At 60.4% G+C, this 25735-nt stretch overlaps 1 protein-coding gene across 2 annotated transcripts in view; it reads left to right on the top strand.

The window, feature by feature from the left end:
• Positions 1-25735, top strand: part of LMF1 (lipase maturation factor 1) — a 79717-nt gene that overhangs the window by 26853 nt on the left and 27129 nt on the right. For both annotated transcript variants that reach the window (XM_032845933.1, XM_032845932.1), the window contains exon 4: positions 17636-17784. In XM_032845933.1, coding sequence (XP_032701824.1) covers positions 17636-17784 — 149 coding nt within the window. The remainder of the gene's footprint in view (positions 1-17635; positions 17785-25735) is intronic.

Raw genomic sequence — 25735 nt, 5'->3', positions numbered from 1 at the left:
CACGCTTCACCATTCCATTCCAAATGCACCAACACAGCCGCGTGACCTCTCTGTGCTGACTCACACATGTTAAATAATCTATCACTTCCTTTCCCCCTTCACAGAGATTTCTGCTTGGGAACCGTAGCCCCCTGGAGTGGATGCTTTACAGGCCCCCGGATTTGGAGTTACGGTTCACAGAGTGGTCCCAGTGGTGCTAGGGGGAAGGCTCAGAGACACTCAGAGACACTCCACTGCCTTCTTCCGCATGCATCTTCTAGAGCACCGTTCTTAGGAAGGGTCCTTTTTAAGCGCTTGTCTTGATCACATTGTAGAAAGAGCACTACAAGCAGCGGGGGAGACGAGTCCTTCCCTCTCCTTCCCCAGCACTAGCAGTTGCCTTTCTGAGGCAAGAACCATCACACCCCCATGCTCTTCCCTGCCAGGTAAACACTAACGCGTCCTGAATCACCGTGAGTGGCTGAGAGGCCAGAGAAGGGCTTTGGTCGTCAGACACCACTGCAGCCACCGGCTGGCCTGGAACCTCCAGAATCGGTGTGTGTCCCTGGAGCTTCCTGGCTCCAATGCCCCATTGTTGGATGCAGGAGGAACCCAGCGTCGGCAAGCCTGACCTCTGCCGGCGCCAGTAACAGGGAGAGGCATTGTTAGGTTAGCCCGGAGTAGCAGCTGTGTGCCCGTTTCTTTTGTAAATGCTTTGATATTTTAAAACAGAAATTTTAAGCAAGGAGGCCGTGCTTTGTTGCTGTTACAATAGCAGCCCTTGTGTGCGTGGACTCGTTGAATGGAGGTCCTGATACCGGGGCTGTTTCAGTGCCCTTAATAGTTCCTAAGTGCACAGAACACCTCTCTTCTCAGCGGCTGGTGTCCTTTTCCTGCGGGGAACTTCACAGCTCTTTGAGAGGAGGTCCCTGTGCTTACTGTGGCGTGCTGGTGCGTCTCGGATCTAAATTTCTGGGACAGGGCGGAGCACCGCTGGTTTTCCACCTGGCTTTAGCCTCAGCGAGCGGCTTTTGAGCATTCAGGAGACTTACCTGCAGACAGGACTGTGATACACTTTTGTGCCACATCCATTCACACGGACTTGGCCTCCAGACTGGCTGCTCCCACTGTGGGATACGGCCCCAGGCCCACCTCTGTTTGTCTCCCAACTCCCCCCGCACCGACGTGGGTTTGTGTGTGTGTGTCGGTTTATCACTGATCTGCCTGTCCTCCTGCCCGAGAGAGTCAGCCCATGAGGGCCGGGGCTTCGCGGGTCCCCCAGCATCACCGCGGCACACAGGATGGGGGAGCTCGATCACGGCGTGGCTGGTCACGGTGAGCCTGCACGTGGGTCCGCGCTCAGATGCCACAAGGAGGCAGTGGTCTGGGTTTGTAGAAGTGGCTACACATTCTTACGTTGTCATTCTTCTCTAGACCGCCGGAGGCTCAGGAGTCCTGCTTGGTGTCGTGCCTGACGTGTTCACGGAGAAAACCGATCAGGGCGTTCGATGTTCCCCAGTGCCGTGGCTCTTGAACTCAGACCACGGGCACAGCTGCTCCACGCGTTCTGGCGTGTGGGACATGGCTGCGTTGATGCACACACAGCCGTTCCTAGGGACTCCACTGGCCTCCGTGGCATGACAGCCTCAGGGGTGGGAAAGTGACACCTCTTCCTCCTCCGTGCTGTGAGCTGCACATAAGAGACGCACTGAGCAAGATGTCCACGGTGCACCGATTAGACCCGACTAGGGGCAAAGCGCAAAATGGAAAGCCAACCACAGAACAGGAGGTACCACGCGAGGTCCCTGTGAGGTCTGTGCTCCTTGGCACCAGCCGGGGTGAATTCAGGGCTAACAGTGGCATGGCCACGCTTTGTTCCCAGGTTGCGAGGCGAGAGGTGGCTCTGGTCTGGGGCAAAGCCCCGGTATCCTGTCCAGGCGCAAGGCCTCGCGAGCCCGCTGCTGACCTGAGGCCGTAGCTTGGTACCTGGTGGAGCGGCGTCAGCAGCACTTGTAAACGATGATCTGGACCTAGTTTCTGACTCTCAGAAATGTTGCCGAGAGACGTGCAGGGGCCGCATCAGCCTTAATCCTGCGTCCCTGCAGGTGGCACGTAACTGGGGTCAGACTGAGACATCGGCAATGGCAGGGCTGTCGACTGAACCAGACCGTGGTTGGGCTTCTCCGGCTTCCCCACCGGTGCCCCTTCCCGCCCCGGGGCCTCTCCCAGGGCCACACTGCACTCTGTCGCCGCGTCTCCTTGGGCCCCTCTGGTCTGTGGCGGTCTGTAGGACCTCCTTGGCTCTTTGTGAGCTGGTCATTCTGGGCAGTTCTCGTCCCATATTTGCTCCGATGCCCCCACACTGGGTTTGTCTGGTGTTTCTGGGACGAGACGGGTCACAGAGGCGAGGTGCCCTTGTCACCGATCAGGTGCCCGAGTCCACGTGACTCGCCGCGGGCCTGGATCACCTGGTGAAGGTGTGTTTCCAGGTGTCTCTTCCCGCGGGTTCCCTGTCCCCTGGAAGCCCGTCACTGGGCCCGGCCCCCGCCCCAGGGGAGGGAGGACTCTGCTCCAGCCCCGGGGGGCATCTCCCCGCATCACTGGGAATCCCTCTGTGAGGAAGGCTCGTGTCTGCTCCCCACGTCTTCACCAGGGCTCACGTCGAGTGGGGCTCCGGGTTATGCCCCACACCGTTCCAGAAGATGGGTGTCAAACAATGTGTGGCTATACATTACAGTCACATAGTCACTAGAAATTGGGGAAGTTTTTGGCTTTTTTTATTTATTTTTAAGATTTTGTTTATTTATTTGAAAGAGATCACAAGTAGGCAGAGAGGCAGGCAGAGGGGAGGAAGCAGGCTTCCTGCTGAGCAGAGAGCCCGATGTGGGGCTCGATCCCAGAACCCTGGGATCATGACCTGAGCTGAAGACAGGGGCTTTAACCCACTGAGCCACCCAGGCGCCCCTGGGGAAGGTTTTTTTTTGAGATTATACAATTGTCCTATTTTTTTCCTTCAAGATTTGCCTGCTGATTTAGGCTTCCCTGTGGCCATGATTACTGTGATGTTCTGGAAGTGATTTTCCTTTCCCTCATTCCTTCTTTGGAATTCCCCTGCGTGGAAGGGCGGTCCTTTTCCCCCCAGTTATTTATCAAATACTCGTTTGTGTTGCCGTGGCCACTTGCGAGTTCTCACGGAGTAGGATCCCTCATGAGGAGGACCCGCTTCGCTGCTCGTCACCCAGCTGTGGCTGTGGGAGCCCCGGGGCCGGCTGCCTCGGCCTTTTGGAGCCCCCTCCTCCCCCGCCTGACTTCCCAGCCTACGGGAGCTGCGGGCCCATCCAGTGACGTCCCTTCTGCAGCTGTCACTTCAGCTTTCTCCCTAGGCCCTGGTTCCCCGTCAGAGAGAACAGCGTTAGGCGCCACAGCCTGGGCGCTGGGTGTGCTTGTCGCCGGCGGGGTCATGGTGGATGGAGCCAGGAAGTGTGCGAGCACTTAGAGCCCAGCACCGACAGGCTGGGAGCGCCCCTCGGACCCGGATGCCCCTCCGAGGCCCCGGGCTGCGGGAGAGCTGCCCGCTCTGCTGGCGCCCCCGCCGTGATGCTGGGGAGCCGGCTGCGTGGGCGCTGACGGGGCTTCTCAAGTCCACACCTGTGCCTGCGTCGTGGAACCTGGGGCGGGGGGGTCCCGGGGGGTCTGCACTGCCCCTCCGAGTGCTGTGAGCCGGCGACCGCTGCAAAGGATAAACACGGAGCAGTACGGCCCAAAGAGGCCATCGCAGCATCTGGGAATCTTAGAAAAAGCAAGCAGGATGTGTGGGCAAGGCGCACAGAAACCGTAAGCACGGAGCGTGTGTATCACCGTGCAGCGTCTGCGCGCACGTGCGTGTGCTCTGGTACACGGACCTGTTACCTGTGACGTGTTGTGCTTGTGTCCGGCCCGCCCACGTGTCTGCTCGCGGCGCGCCAAGGGCTTGTGGAAGGCGTTTCCACTGTGCGCCCGCGCGAGGGGACCTCGGTGTCACAGGGCGCTGTCCTCTGCGGAGGCATTTATGACAGAAACTGCAAACGCACTGGAACAGCGAGCCATTCCGCTGAGCAGTTTTCGGGACTGAGAGCCCGTGACGTGATTCAGCCAGGAGCTGCGGGAGGCAGGCGTTAAACCAGCAGCAAGCGGGGCTGCCGGGCGCCGGGGCGGACTGTCTGCAGCAGCCCGGGGTGGCCGGGCAGCCAGGTCCCAGCGCGAGCCCATGACCCAGCGCCACCTCTTGAGGACAGCGTGGCCACGCGGGTATGGCTTGGCCTCTTCCAAGTGCATGAGCCTCTGGGTCGCCGGCCTCGCTTTACGGTTTTGTCCGGCAGGGCTGGGCTGTGCGGAAAGACTGCAAGGGCTTTGCCACTGTGTGTGCGGCAGGAGAAAATGGAAACCGCCCGAAAGGTTCAGCCACGGAGGAGTTAAAATGACATCTCTGTGGCTTACTAAACGTAAGATTTAATGATACAAAAATATACTTAAAATATATTAAAGTGAGGTTTAAACTACGTGTACTCTATTCCATTGCTACTTCTGAGAAATCCTTTAAAATGATTTTGAGGTACAGGATCAGGGAATTAGACTTCTCTCTAAGTGATCAGGTCACTTTTCTTTTAGTTCCACTTTGAGCAGGTTTGCTTTCCATTAAGAATTAGTAAAGTTGGTGGCATTGGTTTTAATAAGTTGGTTCTAGTAAAACGCGATCAGCGTTATACAGAAGGTGAACAGCAGAGGGGACCACGCTTCCAGAAGGCCCCGAGGAGTCCGGCTCGGGACAGGGAGGGCAGGGGAGCCGCTGACACTTCGGCTGAGGGCTGCAGTGAGGCCCACTCCCAGCTAGGGGCCTTTGGCTTGGTGGAAACTCCCTTCCTTTTCTGGGACTGGGGGCTTCATGGTGTTTATGGCTAGAGGCAGGATTTGGACAGGTTCAGGGGCCTGTTCTGAGTGTGGGGGCGAAGGGGGCCTGCCCCTCCTGGGGCTTTGCGAGGAGTGGAGGTCTTCAGGGGACGGCGGGGTGTTCAGACTAGGAACAGACTTGGATTTGTCTCTCCTGTTGGCCAGTCCGAGGTTGACCTGTGCTCTGTGTTGCTCCTGGCAGGACTGGACACAGTCTATCTAGGCCCTCTTGGTGGTGCGTGGAGAGAGCCCTCTCAAGTGTTGCACAGAAAGAGTCCCTCTAGGTGCCCCGCAGGTGGTGTGAGGAGACATCCCCCCCCCACCCCGGAGGTGCGTGGACAGAGCCCCCTCCAGGTGGTGTGTGGAGAGAGCCCCCCCACCAGGTGGTACCAGGAGAGAGCCCCCAGGTGCCCTGCATACAGTGCTTGGAGAGAGCCCTCCCCAGATGGTGCCTGGAGACGGCCTCCCCAGGTGGTGCATGAAGAGAGCCCCCCAGGTGCCCCCCAGGTAGTGTGTGGAGAGAGCCCCCCCCAGGTGGTATGTGGAGAAAGCCCCCCAGGTGCCCCCCAGGTGGTGCGTGGAGACAGCCCCCACCAAGTGGTACATTTAGGGAGTCGCCCCCAGGAGGTGTGTGGAGAGAACCCCCCCAGGTGGTGCACGGAGAGAGCCCCCCCAGGTGTCCCCCAGGTGGTGTGTGGAGAGAACCCCCCCAGGTGGTGCATAGAGAGGGCCCCCGAGGGGCCCCCCAAGTAGTTCGTGGAGAGAGCCCCCCCAGGTTGTGCATGGAGAGAGCCCCCGCCCAGGTGGTGCATGGAGACAGCCCCTGCCAGGTACTGCATGGAGAGAGCCACCCAGGTGCCCCACAGGTGGTGTATGGAGAGAGCCCCCACCAAGTGGAGCATTAAAGGAGTCGCCCCCAGGAGATGCGTGGAGAGAACCCCCCCCAGGAGGTGCACAGAGAGAGCCCCCCCCAGGTGCCCCGCAGGTGGTGCATGGAGAGAGCCCCCTGCCAGGTCGTGCGTTTAGGGAGCCCCCCCAGGTGGTGCGTGGAGAGAGCCCTACAGGTGTCCTACAGGTGGTGCATGGAGAGAGCCCCCCCAAGTTGGTGTGTGGAGAGCGCCCCCTCAAGGTGATGCATTGAGGGAGCCGCCCCCAGGTGGTCATGGAGAGAGACCCCCAGGTGGTACGTGCAGAGAGCCCCCCAGTTGCCCCACAGACAGTGTGTGGACAGAGCCCCACAGATGCCTGCAGGTGGTGCATGGCGACATACCCCCCGCCCCGGGTAGTGTGTGGAGAGAGGCCCTCCCAGGTGGTGCGTGGAGAGAGCCCCCAGGTGGTACGTGCAGAGAGCCCCCCAGTTGCCCCACAGACAGTGTGTGGACAGAGCCCCACAGATGCCTGCAGGTGGTGCATGGCGACATACCCCCCCCCCCGGGTAGTGTGTGGAGAGAGGCCCTCCCAGGTGGTGCGTGGAGAGAGCCCCCAGGTGGTACGTGCAGAGAGCCCCCCAGTTGCCCCACCGACAGGGTGTGGACAGAGCCCCACAGATGCCTGCAGGGGGTGCAGGGCGACACCCCCCCCCCCCCGGGTAGTGTGTGGAGAGAGGCCCTCCCAGGTGGTGCGTGGAGAGAGCCCCCAGGTGCCCCTCAGGTGGTATGTGGAGAGAGTCCCCCCGTGAGGCAGTGCATGAAGAGAGCCCTCCCAGGTACCCTGCAGGTGATATGTGGAGAGGGTCCCCCCAGGGGGTGTGTGGAGAGAGACCCCCCCCCCCAGTGGTAGGTGGGGAGAGGCCCCAGATATCTGGCAGGTGGTGCATGGAGACACCCCCCCCCAGATGGTGCATAGAGAGACACCCCCCTCCGGTGGTACATGGAGAGAGCCCGCAGTTGCCCCACAGGTGGTGCATGGAGACAGCGCCCCCAGGTGGTGTGTAGAGAGATGCCCCCGACCCCGTACATGGAGAGAGCCCAGAGGTGCCCCGCAGGTGGTGAGTGGGAAAGCTCCCTCTCCCAGTTGTGCGTGGAGAGAGCTGAGGGTCCAAAGAGTGGTCATCTAGGAAGCGGCATCTAGGTTAGCGTGGGAGGAGCTGGTAAGGCAGGGAGATGGTCTGCTGGAGCCACTGAGGGAGCCCAGCAGTGGGCGTGAGCCTGAGGAAAGGATTTGGTGCCTGGGATCTGCAAGGGCAGTCCACAGAGCAGGGGCCGTGCTCAGTGTGGCCCTTGGTGCTTCATCAGGCCTGGTGACTTTACTGCTCTCCTGTCCGCTCGTCTGTGCTGTGTTTCTGATTTTGTGGGTTTTGGTGGCAAGAAACCCCCTTCCATCTGCGTAAGAGCTGTGTGATCTGCCTCAAGAAAGGCCCAGCGCTTGGGGCTGAAAGCTGTGACTCAGGAGACAGGAAGCTGTGATTCTCACCACGCCAAGTGGCTCTCCAGGCCTCAGAAGCTTCTGGACTCCCCACAGCTCGGCCCCTTCCTAAATTCTAAGCATGTATTTGGTTGTGTTGACTCGGGCTCTCACTCGGTGTCTGGGCCCAGCCTGCCTGGGCACAGTACCCGTTCCCACAGCGTGGCAAGGTCAGCGCCCGCCACTTAGAACAGACGCCCTCATGCAGCCCTCGCGCCCGCCATTCGGTCACTTGGCTTTAAGACCCGGATTGAGACTGTCAGCTGAGCGTCCATAAATGGACAGTTCTCTTCCCTTTTTTCCCTTTTGATGGTGCCAAAATCAGCAAGTATAGTCCTAATCCCCAAGAAACATAGTGACGGGGGCACACCTGGTGGGGGTGTGAGCGGCAGGGGGCTTCTGTGTCCACTGGAGCTCCATGGTTTGGGAGCAGGACACCCCCTCTTACGTGGTCACCAAACGGGAACAGAACCCTCAGTCTTAGCGAATGTGGCTGCCGGACCCCAGGACCCTGGATCGTCCCTCCCCTTCTGTCGGGCCCTGCAGGCTGGCATGTCCACTGGCTTCCGGGGGCGGCGCTCTCCCCGTCAGCACACCGCGGTCGCCGGCCCTCCGGCCCTCGTCCGCCTCCAGCTCCTCACCTCCTGGAAGCCGGCCACCGGACAGAGGATGGGGCGACGAAACCGCTGTTAGAGCTTCGCCTGAAGAGTTCGGCTGACCTCGCCATGCTCCCGGAGCCCTGGCTTTCAGCTGCTCTGCTGCTGTCCTCGTCTGGAAAACGCATGCACGCTCTGCTGGCGTTTTTAAAAATCTTGTGTGTGTCTCTATAAAGTGTATGGCTTTCCTTCTGAATATCTTCTTAAAAGACTTATTCCCATACTCACTGTAAGCTTGGCTTCTAGAACAAACGGCAGTTTAAAGCCCTGCATTTCACAGGCTGGTAGGATTTGTGGACATGCTGGCAGTCGGTTCTAGATGTCCCAGCGGATGGGAGAAGGCCCTGCTCACTGAACTTAGGGTGGTGACCCTGGGAGTGTGCAGCGAGGGTCTGCCATGCTGTCTGGAGCGGACCGCAGGCCGCGCTGCTCAGGGACGCGCCCCCGGCACAGCCCCCTACAGCAGCACCTTGGAAATGTCGCGAGAGTTCCAGCAGGTTCCAGCAGGTTCCAGCGTTGCCAGCCGCCTCGTGAATAGATACCTTGTGTGCGGTTGCTGTGTCTGGAGGAGGCCGCGGTGTGTTCCATAGCTGTCGAGGCCTCCTCCGCGGCCCCCGGGCACCCAGACAGGATTCCGCGAGCCGCTGACTGCCTCCAGCCCTGCCGTCCCCTGCCCGTCGCTGTTGGGCTAGCCACTGGCTCCAGGAGGCATCAGAGCGGGGTGCCTCGCAGGTTCGGGGACGTCTCTCGCTGTCGGTCGGAAAGCACAGGCTACCTTCCCTCGCTCTGCGATGGTGAGATCGGCGACGGGCCAGGTGTTACCAACCCAATCCGTTCCCAGAAAGTTCTCCGTCAGCAGCCCCGGAAGGCCCGGCCAAGGTGGTGCTGAGTGTCTGGATGCGGCCCCCCAGGGCCCGCCCGGGGCACATGTTCTCATTCTGTCATTCTGCTGGCATTTCTCTGCGATTTTTTTTTTTTTTAATTGAATCAACTTTCCTTCTTCAACTCCTTGGTCGCTTGAAACCCAGCTTCTCCGGAAAACTCAAGATAGAACACTTAATCTTTCCCTTGTCAACTTTCAGGAGAATCACTGGTCCCTAAGTGCCCTATAGGGTTCCTTTTACTGTCATTTGCAATTGCTGCCAGTGCCTCTTGATAGTTGAGCTCATTTTCTGTAGATTTTTTTTAACTTTCTGTGTAGGCAATCGTATTTTTTTTCTATGTCAAGTCTTAGAACTTTTTTCTTATTTTTACAGTGGCTAAGAATAAGTGTTACATAGGACGTTTTAAATCATGTCATGAAAAATTTTAAACATGCCAAAAGAGCTTAAAGGATTGTGTGGTAAAAACCCATATATGGACCATCTAGCTCCTACAGGTTACATTTTACTAGCTTTTTTCCTTTATTTGGCTGATCTCTTCATCTCTCTGTCCATCTGTCAATCCACAGTCTGTTGTGATGCGTTTCAAAGTCCGCGTCCTATGACCCACGTACTTGCCCTGATCATTAACTTCAGCACCGCTGGTCGCTTGCTAGACCGGAGTGCTGTCCCCGACAAAGAGTTCACACGCTGTGAGACGCACAGATCCTAAGTACACAGTTTTAGAGTCTGGCAAATGCATACACCTGTGTGACCTGCTGTCAGGATGGAGAAAATTCCCGTCACTCCCGTGTAAGCGGAGGGAGGGCCCTGTCCGTTGTGAGGTGGGTCTGTCCGCACCCGTGCTCTCCGAAAGGAGGGAAGGTCTGCTCCGTGCCTGGCTTCTTGGCCCACTTTCCAGAGCTCCTGCTCAGCCGGTACCTCTCTGCAGACAGTGTGCCTGTCCGTGCCCCACTGGGGATCCTTGATTTTGGTGGCCTTGGGGAAGGGCCATCGTTAACAGGGAATGTCTGAGAGATGAAATCAAAATGACCCAAATGAAAGCCGGTCTTTGGTAGCTGACAGTGGAGAACCGTCTCTTGCTTTCTCGTAGGCTGCGGTGTTCCTCATAGTGACCTTTCCTAAGACTGTGTCCTGTGCTCGCAGGCAGCTGATCTGTCCTCCGAGGGACGCGAGTGCCTTCTCCTCTCACTTGTGCTGGGCTGCTCGAGTGCCTCCTGTCCTCCGAAAATCCTTGACTGTCTCCGCATTCTGTGTCTGCGGACGGTCTGGGTCCTTGCCGTGTGAAAGCGCCTGGGTTCTCGGTTCTGCTCTGGGAACACAGTTGCGGGAGGTGGAAGGGTCTGCATTAGGTCCGCGGTCTGCTCGCCTCCATTGTCTGGCAAGAAGGCAGCCGTCACTCACCCGGTCACTCCTCCGGACCTAGCGCCGCGTTTTTCTCCGACTGCGGGGGAGGGTTTGTCTCCGGTTGACGGCAGGCTGACTCTGTGTGGTATTTTTTGGACGCTGTCTTATGATTCTCTGAGGCTCCTGAATCTGCACCTTTTATGTCTTTTACCAAATTTGAGTAACTTCTGCCAATATATTTTCAGGTTTTTTTCTGCCCCTTTCTCTCCAAGGTTCACTGATGTGTATGTAGGACCATCTGATGGTGTCCCCCACTTCCTGAGGGTCTGTTCTTTTGTTACTCAATCTTTGAAAAAAAATCTAGGGGCGCCTGGGTGGTCAGTCGGTCCAGCATCCTACTCTTGGTTTCAGCTCAGGTCATGATCTCAGGGTCCCGGGATCGAGCCCCGTGTCGGGCTCCCTGCTCAGTGGGGAGCCTGCTGCCCCCGTCCCTCTGCCCCTCCCCTGCTCCTGTGCTAAAAAAAACCTTAGGGAAAAAAAAAAAAAGATCTGTTATTCAAGTTGAATAACGTCAGTTGAGCTATTTTCACGGTCACTACCTTTTTGTTCTCTGTCCTCCCGGCTGTTACTGCATTCATCTAGTAAAATTTTAATTTCAGATATTTTCTTTTCCAGTTCTAGAATTTGTCGGGTTGTTTTCTTGTAGTTCTGTTTCTCTGTGCAGTTTCCCTGTCTGTGCATGCCTCACGGGCGTGTTTCCCTTCACGCCTGGAAGACACTTAGCCACGTGCCCACCGCGTCTTGTGGAGTTGCGTGCTGGGCGCGGCGTGAGTGGAGACGGGAGGTGCGTGACGTGCAGTTGGGGCACAGCGAGCGCGTCGGTCGGGAGGCCGTGCTGGGACACGCTGAGGCCCAGTCGTAAATTTTACGTCCTGAGAAGGAGGCATCTCAGCAGACACTTGGCCAGAGGGGCCAGGAACGGGCACTGGGGGCAGAGACCTAAGGTGGGCCCGGCCTCCAGCGAGGGAGGAGAGCCGGGTGGAGCGGAGGGGTGGGGGGGCCGTCCGTGGGGCGCCGGTGAGCTTCGCCCTCTCCCTGCCGGGGCCTCGTGTGTCCCTCGTGGGTCACACTCATGTGCTGTTTCCCTCCGGCGAGTCACGTCAGCTGACTTAGCTGAAGCCCGTCCCCCGTCGTACACGGACCCTTCCAAAAACAAAAAGCATTTCTGGAAACCTGCCCTGACGGCCTCAGGGACGCGGTGCCCGTGGACATCACTGGCCCTTCCCCTCACCAGCCTGCCCCCAGGCTTCTCTGCGCACAACCTGGGAGCAACACTGGCCTCCGGCAGTACCTGCAGGGTCCTCGTTCTGTGCCTGACGCCTGCCTCTCCTCTCCGTGGCCCCGTGGAACGTACACGCTGCCCAGCGGGGTCTGTGGGGTGGGCCGTGCCTCAGTGGCTGTCCTGGCTTCCAGACCCGGAGCTGCCGGTCACCTCACCGGAGGGCCAGAAACCTCTCCCTCTCAAAGGGGAGTGAGGCCAGTCCTGCCGCGTGTGGGAAGGGGGGGCGCCGCTGTGCCCAGCGCAGTGACCCCAGGGGAGACCGTGTCTGGGGGGCTGAGGCTGCAGTGCCGCCCGACCTCGGACCTGGGCACACACTGGGCGGAGACGTGCATGACTCCCTCCTGCTGTTCAGAAGAGCTGGCCCTCGCGTGGCTCCCGAAGCGAGCTGTGCACGGTAACGACGTGCCAGCCTCGTGCAGCCGCCAGGCCTGCCCTCCTTCGGTGACGAGGGCGCGCCCCTCAGCGGCTTCGGGGACCCCCGGAAACGGTACGCCCCGAGCACATGGAAGATCGGGAACAGTGGAGGGTGAAAGTGGGTCACTCCGCAGAGCGTGTGGGACGAGTGGCCCACCTCCGCGGGCACGGGGGCCCGGTGTGCACACAGGTGGGCGCTCCCTCCGCTGCACAAGGCCACGCCGTGCGGGGCCCGCGGACACAGGGTGTGTCTCCACGGACGCGCCTCCCGGGGCACAGGAGACCGGAGCATCCCTGCTGCGGCAGCCCCGGACGGCATGACCCGTGCGTCTTCAGGATCCTGACCGGCTGCTCTGAGACCGGCTCCGGCTAGTTTCCGAGCACAGGAAGGAAACAAAAGACAAAGGAATGGTAATGCATCGTGCCCTTCAGCCGGATGTATGTTAGCTATTTGGAATATATTAATCCTAAGAAATCTCTGTTGCTAGATCTAATTTCCGTGGACAGGAAGCATTTTCATATTTATCCCAAACCAGTAGAGCTAGCTAAGGTCATTACTGAGTTTTGTGTTCGGGCTAGCTGGTGACACCTGCACAGTTCTGAGCAGCAGGGGACACCTGGGGCTAGGAAGTCTGGTTGCCATGGTAACGGAGTATTAACCAGCACCGTGACAAAGTGCAGTGGACGGAGGGTCACTGTGTGGGTGTGCAGGTTACAGAGGTCACTTCCTGTTCCCTGCAGCGCCCAAGGACATCCTCACAACACAGATTAACGATTTTCTAAATGATTCGTAATTGGGAGCATGCATGAAGCCTTTAGCTGACTCTTCCGAAAGTATCCACTTGCTAGAAAATTCACTCCTGTTCACGACTGGACTTAAATCCTGCCTCCGAAATGTGGAGTCCCCGGCCTGCCCCTCCTTTCAGAAACCAGGCTTTGTCCCTTGGACTAACAGCCAGCGCAGAGCCTCTCGGGCCACATTCCCCTACTCGGTTCATGCCGGTTCTGGGGGTTCTTGGGGAGACCCACCTCCAACCAGGCCAGGGCTGGGGGCAGGCAGGAGTGTGGGCCTATCTCTGGGGTGAGGCTGGCATCAGTACCGCCCAGCCCGAGGACAAAGGACTGTCCCCGGTCTGTCCCCTTAGGGCAAGGTCGGTCAGATCTACAAGCCATTCCAATGGCCTAAAGGGGTCACCGAGGCCAGGCCTCTCAAACGGTGTCCTTTCCTGCAGACACGTGTGACACATGCTGGCTGTGGCTGGTTGCCACAGCAGGGGGATGTTTGCAGGGGGTGAAGGCGTTGGTACCCGTGAGAGACATGGTAACCCCAGAACCGTGTGGGGCACTCTGTCACCCCCACACCATGGAAAGGGCCCCTTGCGTCGCTGTGGCCCGCAGCCCTCTGGTGCCACAGCCGGACCGTGCACAGCGACTGGCGGGCTGCTTGTCACTCCCCACCCTGGCGGAGGACCGAGAAGGTGGAGAACGCGGCGTGGAAGAGCTGCGCGTGCTCTCCGGGTGCCGCTGGGAGCCCCGGGCGGCCGCGGGGGGGGGCGCGCCGTGCAGGAGTGACAGCCCGTCAGAGGGGAGGCGTCTCTCTGCCTCTTCCCGGTTTCTAACCCGAGGCTAATGGGTTTCCTGCCCCTCCTGTGGATGACGGCTGTCACTCTTGAAGGATCCGTAGGTCCCACGCGTCAGTATTCTCTCTAAGTAACTGTACTAATTTTCAGGAAGGTGACGAGCCCTCGCTCGGTACCGTCTCTCCCAAGCGGCCGTCTGCAGCTTGCACCTCGACCAGGTCTTTGTCCAGGCTCAGAAGCGGCTGCGCTTGTGCCGTGTGGGACCTTGACTCCGGGCGACCTCCTCAGAGGCCCGGTGCAGGCCTCCGAGCCGCCCTGGCCCCGCGGGCCCCTCGCCGGCCAGAGCATGTCTGCCTCCGGCCGCACGCGGGCAAAGCCCGGAGAGACGGCCAGGGCCCCCCACCCCCGCACCGTTGGCCTCAAGGCGCCGTGCCCTCGGCCGCTCCCCGGTCGGCAGGCACAGGTCGGGCCTGTGGGCGCTGGGTTCTCTGGGTGTTTAACAGAAGAGCACCTTTACTCTCCCCGTGTCCCCACGTAGGGCAGAAAGCTCAGCGCCACTGGTACGCTGGTTTTATTTCGAGAGCAGGTCCCTGAGATGAGCCAGAGGCGCAAGACGCGGGGCCCACAGACCGAGGCCCTGTGCTTCTGCATGTGCTGAGGGTCCGCGTTCAGCACATTCCGTGGGGTCTTTCCTCAGGCTCCCCGCAGCGGCCTGGCAGACAAGGGCGTGTGCCCCACAGTGTGAAATGCTAGCTCCACCGCACCAGCCAGGAGAGCAGCCCCCCGGCCCCGGCCCCACGAGCCACCCACCGACCGCAGGGCTCTGGGCTGTGGCCGCCCTCTGACCTGGAGGACGTGAACAGTGGTGGTTGGCCCCGAGCTCTGGGCAGAGCTGCATTGGGGTTCACGGTCCCAGCAGCAGCACCGGGGGGTTGGCCGTGCTGCCTCTCTGAGTGTGGCCCAGCCCTGGTCCCACTGCCTATCTGGGGACATGGCCGAGGGGCTAACCTAGCTTGGGAGCTGCCCGCCGGCTGACAGCTACTCCGGCAGTCAGTGTCCAAGTGTCAGGGTCAAGAGCGCCAACCCCACATCTCTGAACTGGAGGACTCCCCCCCCCCCCCAATTCACGTGGAAGCTTCCCAAATGTGGCCTGCTCACTGCTTGTCTACACTATTGCAAATAAGCCAGTAGGTTTCTGGAAGGGGCCGTTCCGGAAAACAGGCAGCTGCCTGGACCTCGGGCTTTGTGGCTTCCTGAAGGATGTCAACCAGCCATCCCCCCAGAGCCGTGCGGGACCGCACATCAGCAGCATCCCTGAGAGACACGCAAGGGGTCGGAGCCTTTTAGAGTCACCGTGGAAGAGAAATGTTTTTCTTAAAGATTTTATTTATTTGTGAGAGAGAGAAGGAGAGAGTTGCGGGGGGTGGGGGGTTGTGCAGAGGAAGAGACAATCCCAAACGGACTCTGCCGGCTCCATCCCACGACGCTGAGCTCGTAATGTGAGCCCAAGTCGAGTCAGACGCCGCCCAGCCGACTGAGCCCCGTAAGAGGGCGTTGGCACAGCAGTGCAGGAGCCGGTCCGCGGTCGCCCGTCCGGAAAAGGGCCTGAGTACAGGTGGAGGAGGCGCAGGCGCCCTCCCGGGGGGACTTGGAGCTGTGGCGAGGCCGCCGTGGGGTCTGCAGGTGGCGTTCAGCGCTTGTGACGGGGAGCACCGCGTCGAGGGGCCCCGGCAAGCGTGGGCTGGGCTGTCCTCTGCACCCGGCCACGGGGCTGCGGGAAGCCAGCCGTCCGGGCATCTGGCTTCTGGGGACGCCTGCCCGCCGCACTGGGCGAGAACAGTGCTGCTCCTTGTGCCGCAGCCCAGTCTGCTCAGACTTGACAGGATCCACAGAAGCAGGGGGCTCTGCCAGCGACATTTTCCACCCCAGCGGTGTTGGTGAGCGCTCGTGGCCCAGGGGCCAGTGGCCAGTGACTTGTTGGCTCCAGCTGGATGGGAGGGGGTGGCGAGGGGCTTAGGTATCTCCACTGTCCCTGAGCACGCCAGCAGGGTAAGGAAGGTTCCAGCAGGTTCACAGGAAGCAATAGGGCGGCTGACCCCTGCCAGTCCATGTGAGTCCCCGAGGTGGCCGTGTGTCCCTCGCCCGCCCCGTCACCCGCTTGCCGGCACTTGAGTGGGTCTCTGGGCTCTGCCATTTGCACATCACTTTGACTGGTGTCACTCAAACAGCGTGTTAAAATTCTGCTCGGCACATCTGTGTGAAGTGTAGCGGCAATTAGAGAAGGCGGGCCTGTGCTCTGGGGAACGCTCGGCACCCGCGCCAGCCGCTCTGAGTCTACCAGGGCTTTCCCGTGAGTGCAGGCAGCACCAGCCTTGCACTGGGGGGCCGAGCAAGGGTGCCCGCGCCCACGGGGTTCTGGGCGGACGCCCCACCTGCCCATCTCTGTGGCTTGCCAGGTTCTGCCTAGAAGGCCCCGTGCCTGCCTGCTCGCCGGGCCGCTGCCCCGAGCCGCTGCTCTGTGCCGCAGGGCCTCCTGGCTCCCTCGCGCTCTCGGTGCGTCGGCGGAGGGCCCGGAGCGGGCGGCAGGCCTGAGAGGTCTCTCAACGAGCAGAAGCGCTCCCCGGGGAAGCAGCCGCAGCGCCCGGTCACTTCTGCCTTCCGTGGCATCCCCGGGGCAGGAAGGCACGTGGCTTGGGAAACACGGTCCGTGTGAAGCGAGCCCGAGGTTGACGACAGCCCGCTCTCAAGACAAGACGGGAGAAACTGTCACAAGGAACAAAGTCTGCTTCTTCTGCTTGAGACAAAAAAGGGAGTTTGAAGCAAGGTCTTCCAGCGACGTGAACGAGAAGAGAACCTTGACCCTGGGTGCTCTGTGTCTGGAATTCCCAAAACAGACTAAGTGCTGAGGCTTCCTGCCTTTTCCCTCTCGGAGCTCAGACAGGAGTCGGGCCTCCCGGCGCTTGGTCAGGGCTGGTGGACGCCACTCACTGGGTCTCCACGGAGCAGGGCATGAGTGCCCCTTCCTGGACACAGCTCCCACCTCACATCCCTGCTCCTGAGGGCGCCCCCCACCAAGCACTGCCCAGGCTTCTGCCTGCTTCTGGAAGCCCCTCTGGATGGAGGCAGGGTGTGTGCTGGCGGCCCCAGTGGCCCCAGCACAGGTGCCGGGCACTGCCTCACAGCAAGCCGACCTCTCCCACAGAGGAGCGGGTTTGGAACTGGGACTTCAGAAATCCCCGAAGACATGAGAGTAAGCGGGTCCCCCCGACTTTGTTATGAAAAGTGTCAAACTACAGAGTTTCAAAGACGGGGCACGGTGGGACCCCTAAACCCACCACCAGGGCCGCACTGGGCGTCCGCTCTGCAGACGTCACCCCGTCCCTCGCCGTAACCTTCTGTGCGTGTCAACCTAAGTTGCAGACCCCACGAGCTGTCCGTCCAGCCGTAAAACTCAGGTTCAGAACTCAGTTAAGTTTGTCTGTTGGCGGTTTTGTTTTGTTTTAGGAGGAAATTTACAGTGAAATGCACAGACCTTCGCTGTCTCTGATGAGTCTTGGCCCAGGCACCCCCTGCCGCTCACCCCCGCCAGGTGTCACCCTGGAGGCGAGGTTTCCGTTTCTCCTGTATCGGTTCTGCTCACTCTGGAGCGTTCTATGAATGGGACCGTAGCGCACGGACTCTTGTGTAAAGCAGCTTTCATGCTGCATGAGGTTTTTGAGCAAAATGAGCTCCAAGGGACATGGGCAGCGTGCAGAAAGGCCAAGGGACGGCAGCCTGAGATCTGCTTCCGGTCCCAGCTCCGGGCATGCCTGTGAGAACATGGAGCCGCTGCCACCGCCGTGTGCGCACTGGTCACTGCGTTTCTCGGCAGGGTTTCTGGCTCGCACCCTCGCGTCCCGAGGTGGAGCTGGGCCCCTGACACCGGACCCGTGTCTCCCTCTGGCTTCCCCCTGCCGTAGCGCAGACCAGGCAGACGCTCCCGTCAGGTCGTCACACCACCTGTGTGGTTTAGGGACCATGTAAGTTGAACGGAGTTTGGTGACTTGCTGCTCTGGAGAATGGCTGGTGCTAACGTGGCCCTTTGTGTTCTTCCTGTCCCCGTTGCAGGATGGGAGTCTCAGCTTCTGGAAACAGGATTCCTGGGGATCTTCCTGTGCCCTCTTTGGAGTCTGTCTCGACTGCCCACGGGGACCCCCCCGTCCCAGATTGTGCTGTGGGGCTTTCGGTGGCTGATTTTCCGAATCATGCTTGGAGCAGTAAGTAGAACTCTTATTTACTATGTTTCGGGGGACTGCGTCGCAAAGGAGCCGTCCCTCCCTGCCCTCTTGGCTGGGCCGTGCCTGCTGGGCCCCTCCTGCTGCTCTCCGTGCTCTCTGGCCGCTCTCCGTGAGCCCTTGAGATGCCCCCGGCCCTTTGCACGAGCACTCTCTGTGAACGCGTCCTGATGCTGAGCCTGCTGCACAAGGAGACTCACAGGAAGAGCCCCCGGCAGCTGCCCCTCTCCCCACCAGCCCTCCTGCTGGTTCCTGGGACTGGTTTAAGCCAGTAAGGACAGGGACAAGGCAAGACGTGCTAGAGGATTCGTGTCCATCGGTGCCGTGGTTCTTGGTCCCATTGCCTCAGGGAATGAAGAGGTCGACCAGACCCACAGTGGTGGGTAGCAAAGCCACGCTCTTGAGCGAGAGTGTAAAGCTCCTGGAGAGGCCAGGGGCCGGGCTTGAGAGGGGTGCCCTGTGAGCTTCCACCGTGGGGGTTTTATAAACTCTGTCGAGGAGCTATCGTAAGCCTCCTGAGACTGGGCCCATGGGTTGGCTGCTAAGGTGTGCCGGTCGGGGCTCTGATCACGCACTCATCTGCCTGTTACTGTTCACGTGGTGGTGCTCTCAGGACCGGACATTTGGAGGCTAAGTGATAGTGGCCAGTGTCCTACGGGTCACTGTTTTGTTTCGGGAGGTCCTGTGAGAGCCCCTGCAGAGGCTGCAGATAGCATGCTTTCGTGTCCGTGCACGCGACCGAACGGGATGCTAGTGCGCGGTCGTCTCAGCTTCTTGGTCCCGGCTTCTTGGCTTCATGTTGGGGCCCCTGGTCCGGACGACGTACATGTCCGATGAGCTCCTAACAGCAAGGCTCACAGTCCCCGTGTCACCCCAGAGCAGCCACGCCCGCTTCCTTCTGTCTCCGCCTGCTGAGTCTGCAGACGCATTGCTCTTCAGGGAGCGTCTCCCACAGGCCAGGCGAGCGGGCGGCGCTGTCCACCCGCTGTGGCTGCTCGGTGCCCGGCGCCTGCACTGCCTGCCGCAGATTCTCGGCTCACGCCCTCTCACCGGGTCCCGGGCCCAGGCACTCCCACCACCAACTTCCTCAGGGCCCTTGCAGGTGCACGTGTCCGCCTCCGGTCACCTTTCCGTTTTCAGAAATGCTCTCTGAACCATAGAATCAGGACTGACCTGCTTCCTTCTGACCCCTACTGACCAGGCACAGAGCCTGGCAAATTGCGTTCACTTGCTCTAGCGCTTCTCTCCTTTGGTAACGAGATCTGGGTTTTATCCTGCCACACTAACTTCTCTCGTACCAGACATCTTGTGCAGGTCCGGGAAGTACCTGCTTGCTTGACGTCTCCCCGGGGGCCGGGCCTGGGGGCCAGCACGAGTCCACAGACAGCCTGCTTCTGCCGTGCCCGAAACGGCAGCCCCCCCGCCCGTGTCCCCTGCAGTCCAGATGGCCCGCAGTCTCCCCCGTTCCCCGCAACGGACACTGGCTGGCTGTGTGCCCTGCCTCCCCAGTAGGCGGCCTCTCACTCTCTGTCCGGGGCAGGGTCCGCGTGTCCCATCTCTGACTCAGGCAGGCCCAGCCAGTTCTCCAAGGAGCTGCCTTCTCCCCCACTGTGTACTTCGTGAGCGTGGTGTGGTGGACTCAGGGGGGTTCTGTGGCGCAGAGGGCCCCGGCTGCTTGTGGGACTGCCAGGAGCCCACGCTTACGTGTTCCGGACACCCTCCTGGATGCCGAAGCAGCTTCATGCTGTTGCGGTGGCCGCCTGCGGTCTGCTGATGCCGCACCCGGGGCTCTCCAGAAGCGGCCGGAGTACAGAAGGGGGGCGCTCCGCCTGGGACGTGGGTGCCTGTGCGGGAAGCCGCAGGAGCACGCGTCCGGCTACGGTGTGGCCGGGAGGTGCCCGACCCCGGCAGGCGTGCGCGGCTGCAGGTGCTGGGAGCAGTCATGTGGAGCCGGCCACGAAGGGTGCGTTCTCCAGACTCCGCGTCGTTACCAGGAGGGCCGGCCTCCTCTTCACCGTTCCTTTTCCGCCACCGCGGAAGTTCCCGGCTGCGTCTCATAGGACAGTTAGTAGTGGGCTGAGGCTCCGTGTCCGTCTCCCACCTCATTTTGATTTTCTGCTCAGCTGCCTTTAAAGATGATAGCGTGCGCAGAGCTTCCGTCGCCGCGGGGGACCTGCCTGGGGCAGCACTTTTGTAGATGGGGGCGGGAAGCCAAGGGCCCCATGGGAGCACAGCCAGGGTCGGGGCACGGGGCGGGGAGCTGGCAGGGTGCTGGGCGCAGGGCTTGTGACGCCAGGAGGGGAGCGGCCCCCGCGGGGCCTGCTGGCACCCCCAAGTGCCTTCGATGGCATCATGACTGACGGCTCGCCCCAGCTGCGCAGGAGTTACCGGGAAGAGGTGCAGTTACGTGCTTCTGTCGGTGCGCTGGGTGCTCGTCCTCCTTCGCGGGAGCGCGGAAGCAGAGAGCGCGCGGGAAGGGAGAGCGGCTGCCTGCACAGCGCCTGCCGCTTACCAGGTGACGGGGCCGTGGAGGCCGCCAAGGACGGGGCTGCCTGCAGCTGGGAGCCCCGGGCCCTGACCTGCGCCGATCTGGAGCCTCAGACACAGAGGCCATGGTGGCGGTGTCATCTGCGGCGCCTCCGCTGTGCCGAGAGCTGCGGCCTCCCCTCCTCAGGGCTCCCACGTGTTCATGCTGCGTGGGGCCGTGGAGGAGCGGTGGCAGCGGGCTGCCCGGCTCTCCCTGCACAGCTGGAAACGACCCAGGGTGTTGCGCGGCCCGCATCACACCGGACAGCGGACAGTGGGGCCAGGGGAACAGCTGGTGCCCGCTGGCTCCGCTCCGCCTCACGTCCTGCTGGACTTCAGGGGCAAGGTACCAGAAGGAGGGTGCTGGGCACAGGAACCCCAAGGAGAACACGGCCCGCTGCTGTTGGAGACCTGCAACAGTGCCCAGCTCTGATCGGGAGAACCCAAGGCCGTGCAAACCCTGACCGGAGGACAGTCTTCAGAGTCACTCCCCAGCGCTCTGCAGGGCTGAGGTCATGGAGTGCAGGGCATGGCTCCGCCCGGGGAGCACAGCCACTCGGCCTGCGTCCTGGATGGTCCCGGCGCAGGGGAGGACTTCTGGGGGGAACCGGCAGCATCGGGCAGCGTGGGGAGGTCCTGGCGTGGACTGAACGTGACAGGTGTGCAGGGCCTCCGTGCCGTGTACACAGCCTTCCCGGGCGCTGGGGTGTTCTCGAAGTAAGAGGTAAAGAGCTTACGTACTTGTCGTGTGTGGAGGGGACAGTCCGAGGAGACGCTCTGCTCTTTCAGACGTGCATTACCAACGCGAACAGAAGAAACAACAACTCTGAGAAGTGTCAGGAATGGAGCACCTTTCCAACTGCATAACTCCAGGCCCAGAAGCCCTCGCCAAGGCCTTCTCTAACGTGTACGGCAGGAAGCGTGTGAACTCGGCGCCGTGCGTCCAGAGAGCGGAGAGGAAAGCCTTCCCAGCTCAGGTTTGTGAGACGCGGAGGGCAAGGGTGTTTCAAGAAAAGAACCTTCCGGAGTGCTAATCTTCAGGAGCACCAACAACATTTTGACCCGTTAGCAAACGGAGCCCGCGGCGCCTGAGTGGCGTGAGGCGTGGCCACCGAGCGGCCTTTCCCCGGGACGCAGGGCTGGGCGGGCGGGAACGCACCGCTGTGGTTCAGCCAGTGACCGGATGCAGGGAGGTCGTCTCAGCCAACGGAGGGAGGGCATTTGTTAACCCCAGAGGCAACGAAACATCCTCCGGCTCACGAGGAACAGGAGGTTTCTTCAGGCTGACAACACAATGTCGACCCTGTTCCCGCCCGGGGGCCTGCACTCTCCTGCCACGCGACGCGGAGCACGCACCATCGTCACGTCTGCTTGGCGCCAGGCTGGAGCGCGTGGCGTCTGCGGAAAAGCGAGAGAACGTAACAAAAGCCCCGAACATGGGAAGAAGCACCTGTCCTCGCGGGAAAGGATTCCACGCACGTGCAGAGTCACGAGCTCCCCGGGGGGATATGCACGCGGTCACCCAGGGCGGGACCACAGACCCTGCGCAGAAGTCCGTGCTCTCTCCCCACGCGGGCAGAAGCCCTCAGGAGATGAAACGTTAGGCAGGTGCAGTCGTGCTCGCCCGAGGTCCTGTCTCCCTGCCCACACCACCCAGGCGGCCTTCAGGAGCTGCGACCCGGCGGCCGCCAGTGCCGAGGATCCAGGCCCAGCGGGAATGCTGCCCAGGGCCCGGGCACAAGAGGCTACAGAAGGAGCAGTGGCCCCCGTGGTGTCTGGCGACAAGGCGATTTCTGCCTTCCCTGAATCAGACCTTTTCAAATGGGGACCACCCTGCAGCCTGCAAAGTAGATGGCGATCTGAGACGTCCGTTCTCCCCGGAGCTCCCCAGTGGTCCCCCTGCTGCGCACCCTGCCGACACCCCAGCGCCGACACCCGGGGTCACATCTGCCTGGACATCCTGACGGACGAGGGTGACGTCAGGACCAACCCGTTGTCCGTCCAGAGCCTGCAAGGAGAAGCCCTTTGAAGACATGCGCTGCTGAGCTCGGGACAAGCCAGAGCCTTCCAGAAGTCTTTGCAAAGACGGCGCTGAACGCACGCCCCCGGCCGGCACCTAACCTTGGAGCCTCTCCTGGTGCTTCTTACTCTCTCCTGCGGTCATCGGTCCCTTCCTTCGCTTCTGTCTACGACTCTGTGCTCTGTGGTGTCACTTCTGTTTTGTTCCTGTTTCCTAAATTGAGTCTATGGTTGAGCCCTTGTGATGACTATAGTAAATAAACGTACTGAGTGTTCTTTTAAACAAAATTTTAACTACATCATTAATAACATCCAAAATCAGGAAATTTTAACAAGTCTGATGCTCCGTACCCCGAAAGCCACTAGACGTTGCTAAGAGAAATGACAAGCTTCAACAGACAGACACGCATGTGCGAGTCAGAGTCCCAGAACTGGGCGCCCAGCGGGCTCTGTCTGTGAAGTGTCTGCCTTCGGCTCAGGTCGTGATCCTGGAGTCCTGGGATCGAATTCTGCATCGGGCTTCCTGCTCTGCGGGGAGTCTGCTTCCCCTCTGACCTCCCCTCTCGGCTTTCTCTCTCTCCCCCTCAAATAAATACAAACTTAAAAAAAAAAAAAAGAGGTCCCAGAATTGTCACAGACCCCACAGCTGTCCCCAAACCCATCCATAGATTTCCTGCAGCCCAGATGTAACCCTAGAAAGATCTTCATTTTAGAAGTTGGTGAACAGGGGGCACCTGGGTGGCTCGGTGGGTTAAAGCCTCTGCCTTCAGCTCAGGTCATGATCTCAGGGTCCTGGGATCGAGCCCCGCATCGGGCTCCCTGCTCAGCGGGGAGCCTGCTTCCCCCCCCCCCGCCCCATCTCTCTCTACTTGTGATCTCTGTCAAACAAATAAATAAAATCTTTAAAAAAATTTTTTTCTTTAATTAAAAAAAAAAAAGCTGGTGAACGGACTCAAATTTGGATGGAAATGCCACAGGCCAAGAATAGCCGGAAAACCTTGAATAAGTTGTAGGAGACTTGGCCCTGGTTTCAGGACTTCCCAGAGGTCGTGGTCAGCGAGACTGACCGTGGGCGGTGAGGGCATGAGGACAGACGGCTGACCTGGGGACAGTCCATGTGTCTGAAAATAGCCCCACACGGAAATCACCAGCACATACTTTTTGACAAAGGACGAGTCCCCCAGACGGAGAAAGACCAGCGTCTTCACCGAGGTGCCGGGGCGTGTGGTTCTCCGCAGAGGGTCAGCGAGCCGCGCACAGGCACACCTCAGAGAGGCGCTGCGCGCGGTACCCCGAAGTCACACGTCCTGAGGGTCACAGGGTGTGTCTACAGTTTGCGACGGGCCCGGGTTTCTTAGAACATGGAGGACGTTAGCATAAAAGACAAAAACGGGCGAGTGGGACTCCGTTGGGATGAAAACCCTCTGCTCCTGGCGGATGCCAGTGGCAGACAGACCAGAAGAGCATGTGGTGGGTCGGTGAAGAACTCCTAAAACCCAGTAACAAGGACGACTCGGCAGGAAAAGGGGACGGCTTTAGCAGGTAGTTCACCAAGGCCCGTAGATGGTCGCTGCCGGCACCTAAAACACCGCTCAGCCTCACCGACTGCCGCGGGCAGAGCTGGACGGACAGACGGCAAGCGTCCCAGCTCGGGCCGCCCAACTACCACCGGCTGAGCGGCTTCAACAGCGCGGACTTCCTCGTGCCTCGGGAGGCTGGCAGCTGAAGACCAACGTTCTGGGGCTTCCGTCCCTGGTGGGGACGCTTCCTGGCTCGTGGACGGCCGCTCTCTGCCGCGTCTTCTGCTGGCCGAGAGGCAAGCCCCGTGTCTCTACTGTGCGCCGATCCCGTCAGGCCAGGATCCCAGCCTCCGGCCTCGCTGACCCTCTGCTCTTTCCTCGGTCTAAATATGGCCACGCGGGGGGCCGGGGCTTCACCCTGCAGACTGGGGAGGACAACCCGAGTGTGTGGGAGCAGCTGGGCCGTTACCTACAAAGTTGGCCTCCTCTTGGCTGTTGGTGTTCCCACCCCAGGGGATGGAGCCAGGGGAGCCGGAAGTGTGCTCCCTATAGCCTCCCCCGGCACCAGGAGCTAGAAACCAAGCTTGGCCCGGGAGCAGGAGGAGGAGGACCGACCTTGCTGACTCCCCAGAATGGAACACAGAGGACTGAGCCAGCTCGCAGGTGCCGTGCTGGGGGAGAGAAGCCAGACTCACTGACGGGTCCTTGTGCAGGGCCTTCCAGAACGGCAGGGCCAGCACGTGGCCACAGCCAATGTTCTGAGAAATGTTTCTATTACATTCTATTACAGATGTTACACTTCTCCAGGATTTGGGGTGGGGACTGCTGGGGGGGGCACTCAGAGTGTCTCCTGTGCTGATGGGGTGGGGGAGCCGCAGGCTTCCTGGTAGGACAGAAATCATTTTTTGAAACCTAATGAGGTGGACAGCGGTGGGGAAGCCTCGGCGGAGATGGCCGGTGGGCCCCCATGTTGGGCAGAGACCTCGGTCTTTGAGGGCAGGGCTGGAGACAGACAAAGCGGCAGGTTTTCCTTGGCGCGCCTCTGCTGAGTGCCAGAGAGAATCGTGTGCCCTCCACCCGTGAAGGACCACCAGCCCAGCTGGAAGCTTCAGCTCGAGACAGGACCACAGGACCGGCTTCCTGGCCAACTCTGGGCACAACTGCAGGCACGGGCAGTATGGGGTGGGACGCCCCGCTTCATCTCCTGCCCTTGGCGCCACCAACAGGGAGGTTCCATGATGCCCCAAACCGTCCCCTCCTGTTGACGAGCCACACCCCGGCAGCTCCCTCCGTGTGGCTGCGAGCCGGCCTGCTGGGGGCTTCTCCAGGGAGCGGGGCTCCTTCACACTGCTGAGCCGGCGAGCGGCCGTGTGGTGCAGACCACCCCTGGGCCCCCTCCCTTGGAGCCATGGCGCAGGTCCGCTCCGCGTGTTCCCCTGTGCCCTCCCGCTGGAATGGGGCAGACACGTCCCAGGTGCGTCTCTGGAAAAGCTCTGGAACCTTTCCTGCCTGTTTCAGCTCCATTTTCTCTTTTAGATGCATAGATTTCAACCATATTAGTGTGGAGAATCTTTTTCATTTGCAGAAAATGGCAAAGAGCGTGGGTGTCTGACTCACCGTATTTAAGGTAATAGTTTGCCCTTAATTATGCTTTAAAAAGGTTTTCACTTTGTTCTCAAATCTCTGCTTTTGTCAAGACAGAAACGCCTCCGTGTTTGTAGCTCCCTTGACACTGGCCGGTTTCAGCCGGGGCAGGCAGGCGGTCACGTGCGCAGCCGGCCTCCGAAGCCCGAGCGCTTTGCTCTGGTGCCTCCGTGCCCCGAGTCAGACCAGGCCGCGGGCTTCCCACATGGCTTCAGAGCCACGGC

The sequence above is a fragment of the Lontra canadensis genome, unplaced genomic scaffold (assembly GCF_010015895.1).
Source record: "Lontra canadensis isolate GAN:19392208 unplaced genomic scaffold, GSC_riverotter_1.0 scaffold171, whole genome shotgun sequence".
In the NCBI taxonomy this organism is placed as follows: Eukaryota; Metazoa; Chordata; class Mammalia; order Carnivora; family Mustelidae; genus Lontra; species Lontra canadensis.
Note: the sequence above shows the minus strand (reverse complement) of the source record. Positions and strands in the feature narration are given on the sequence as shown.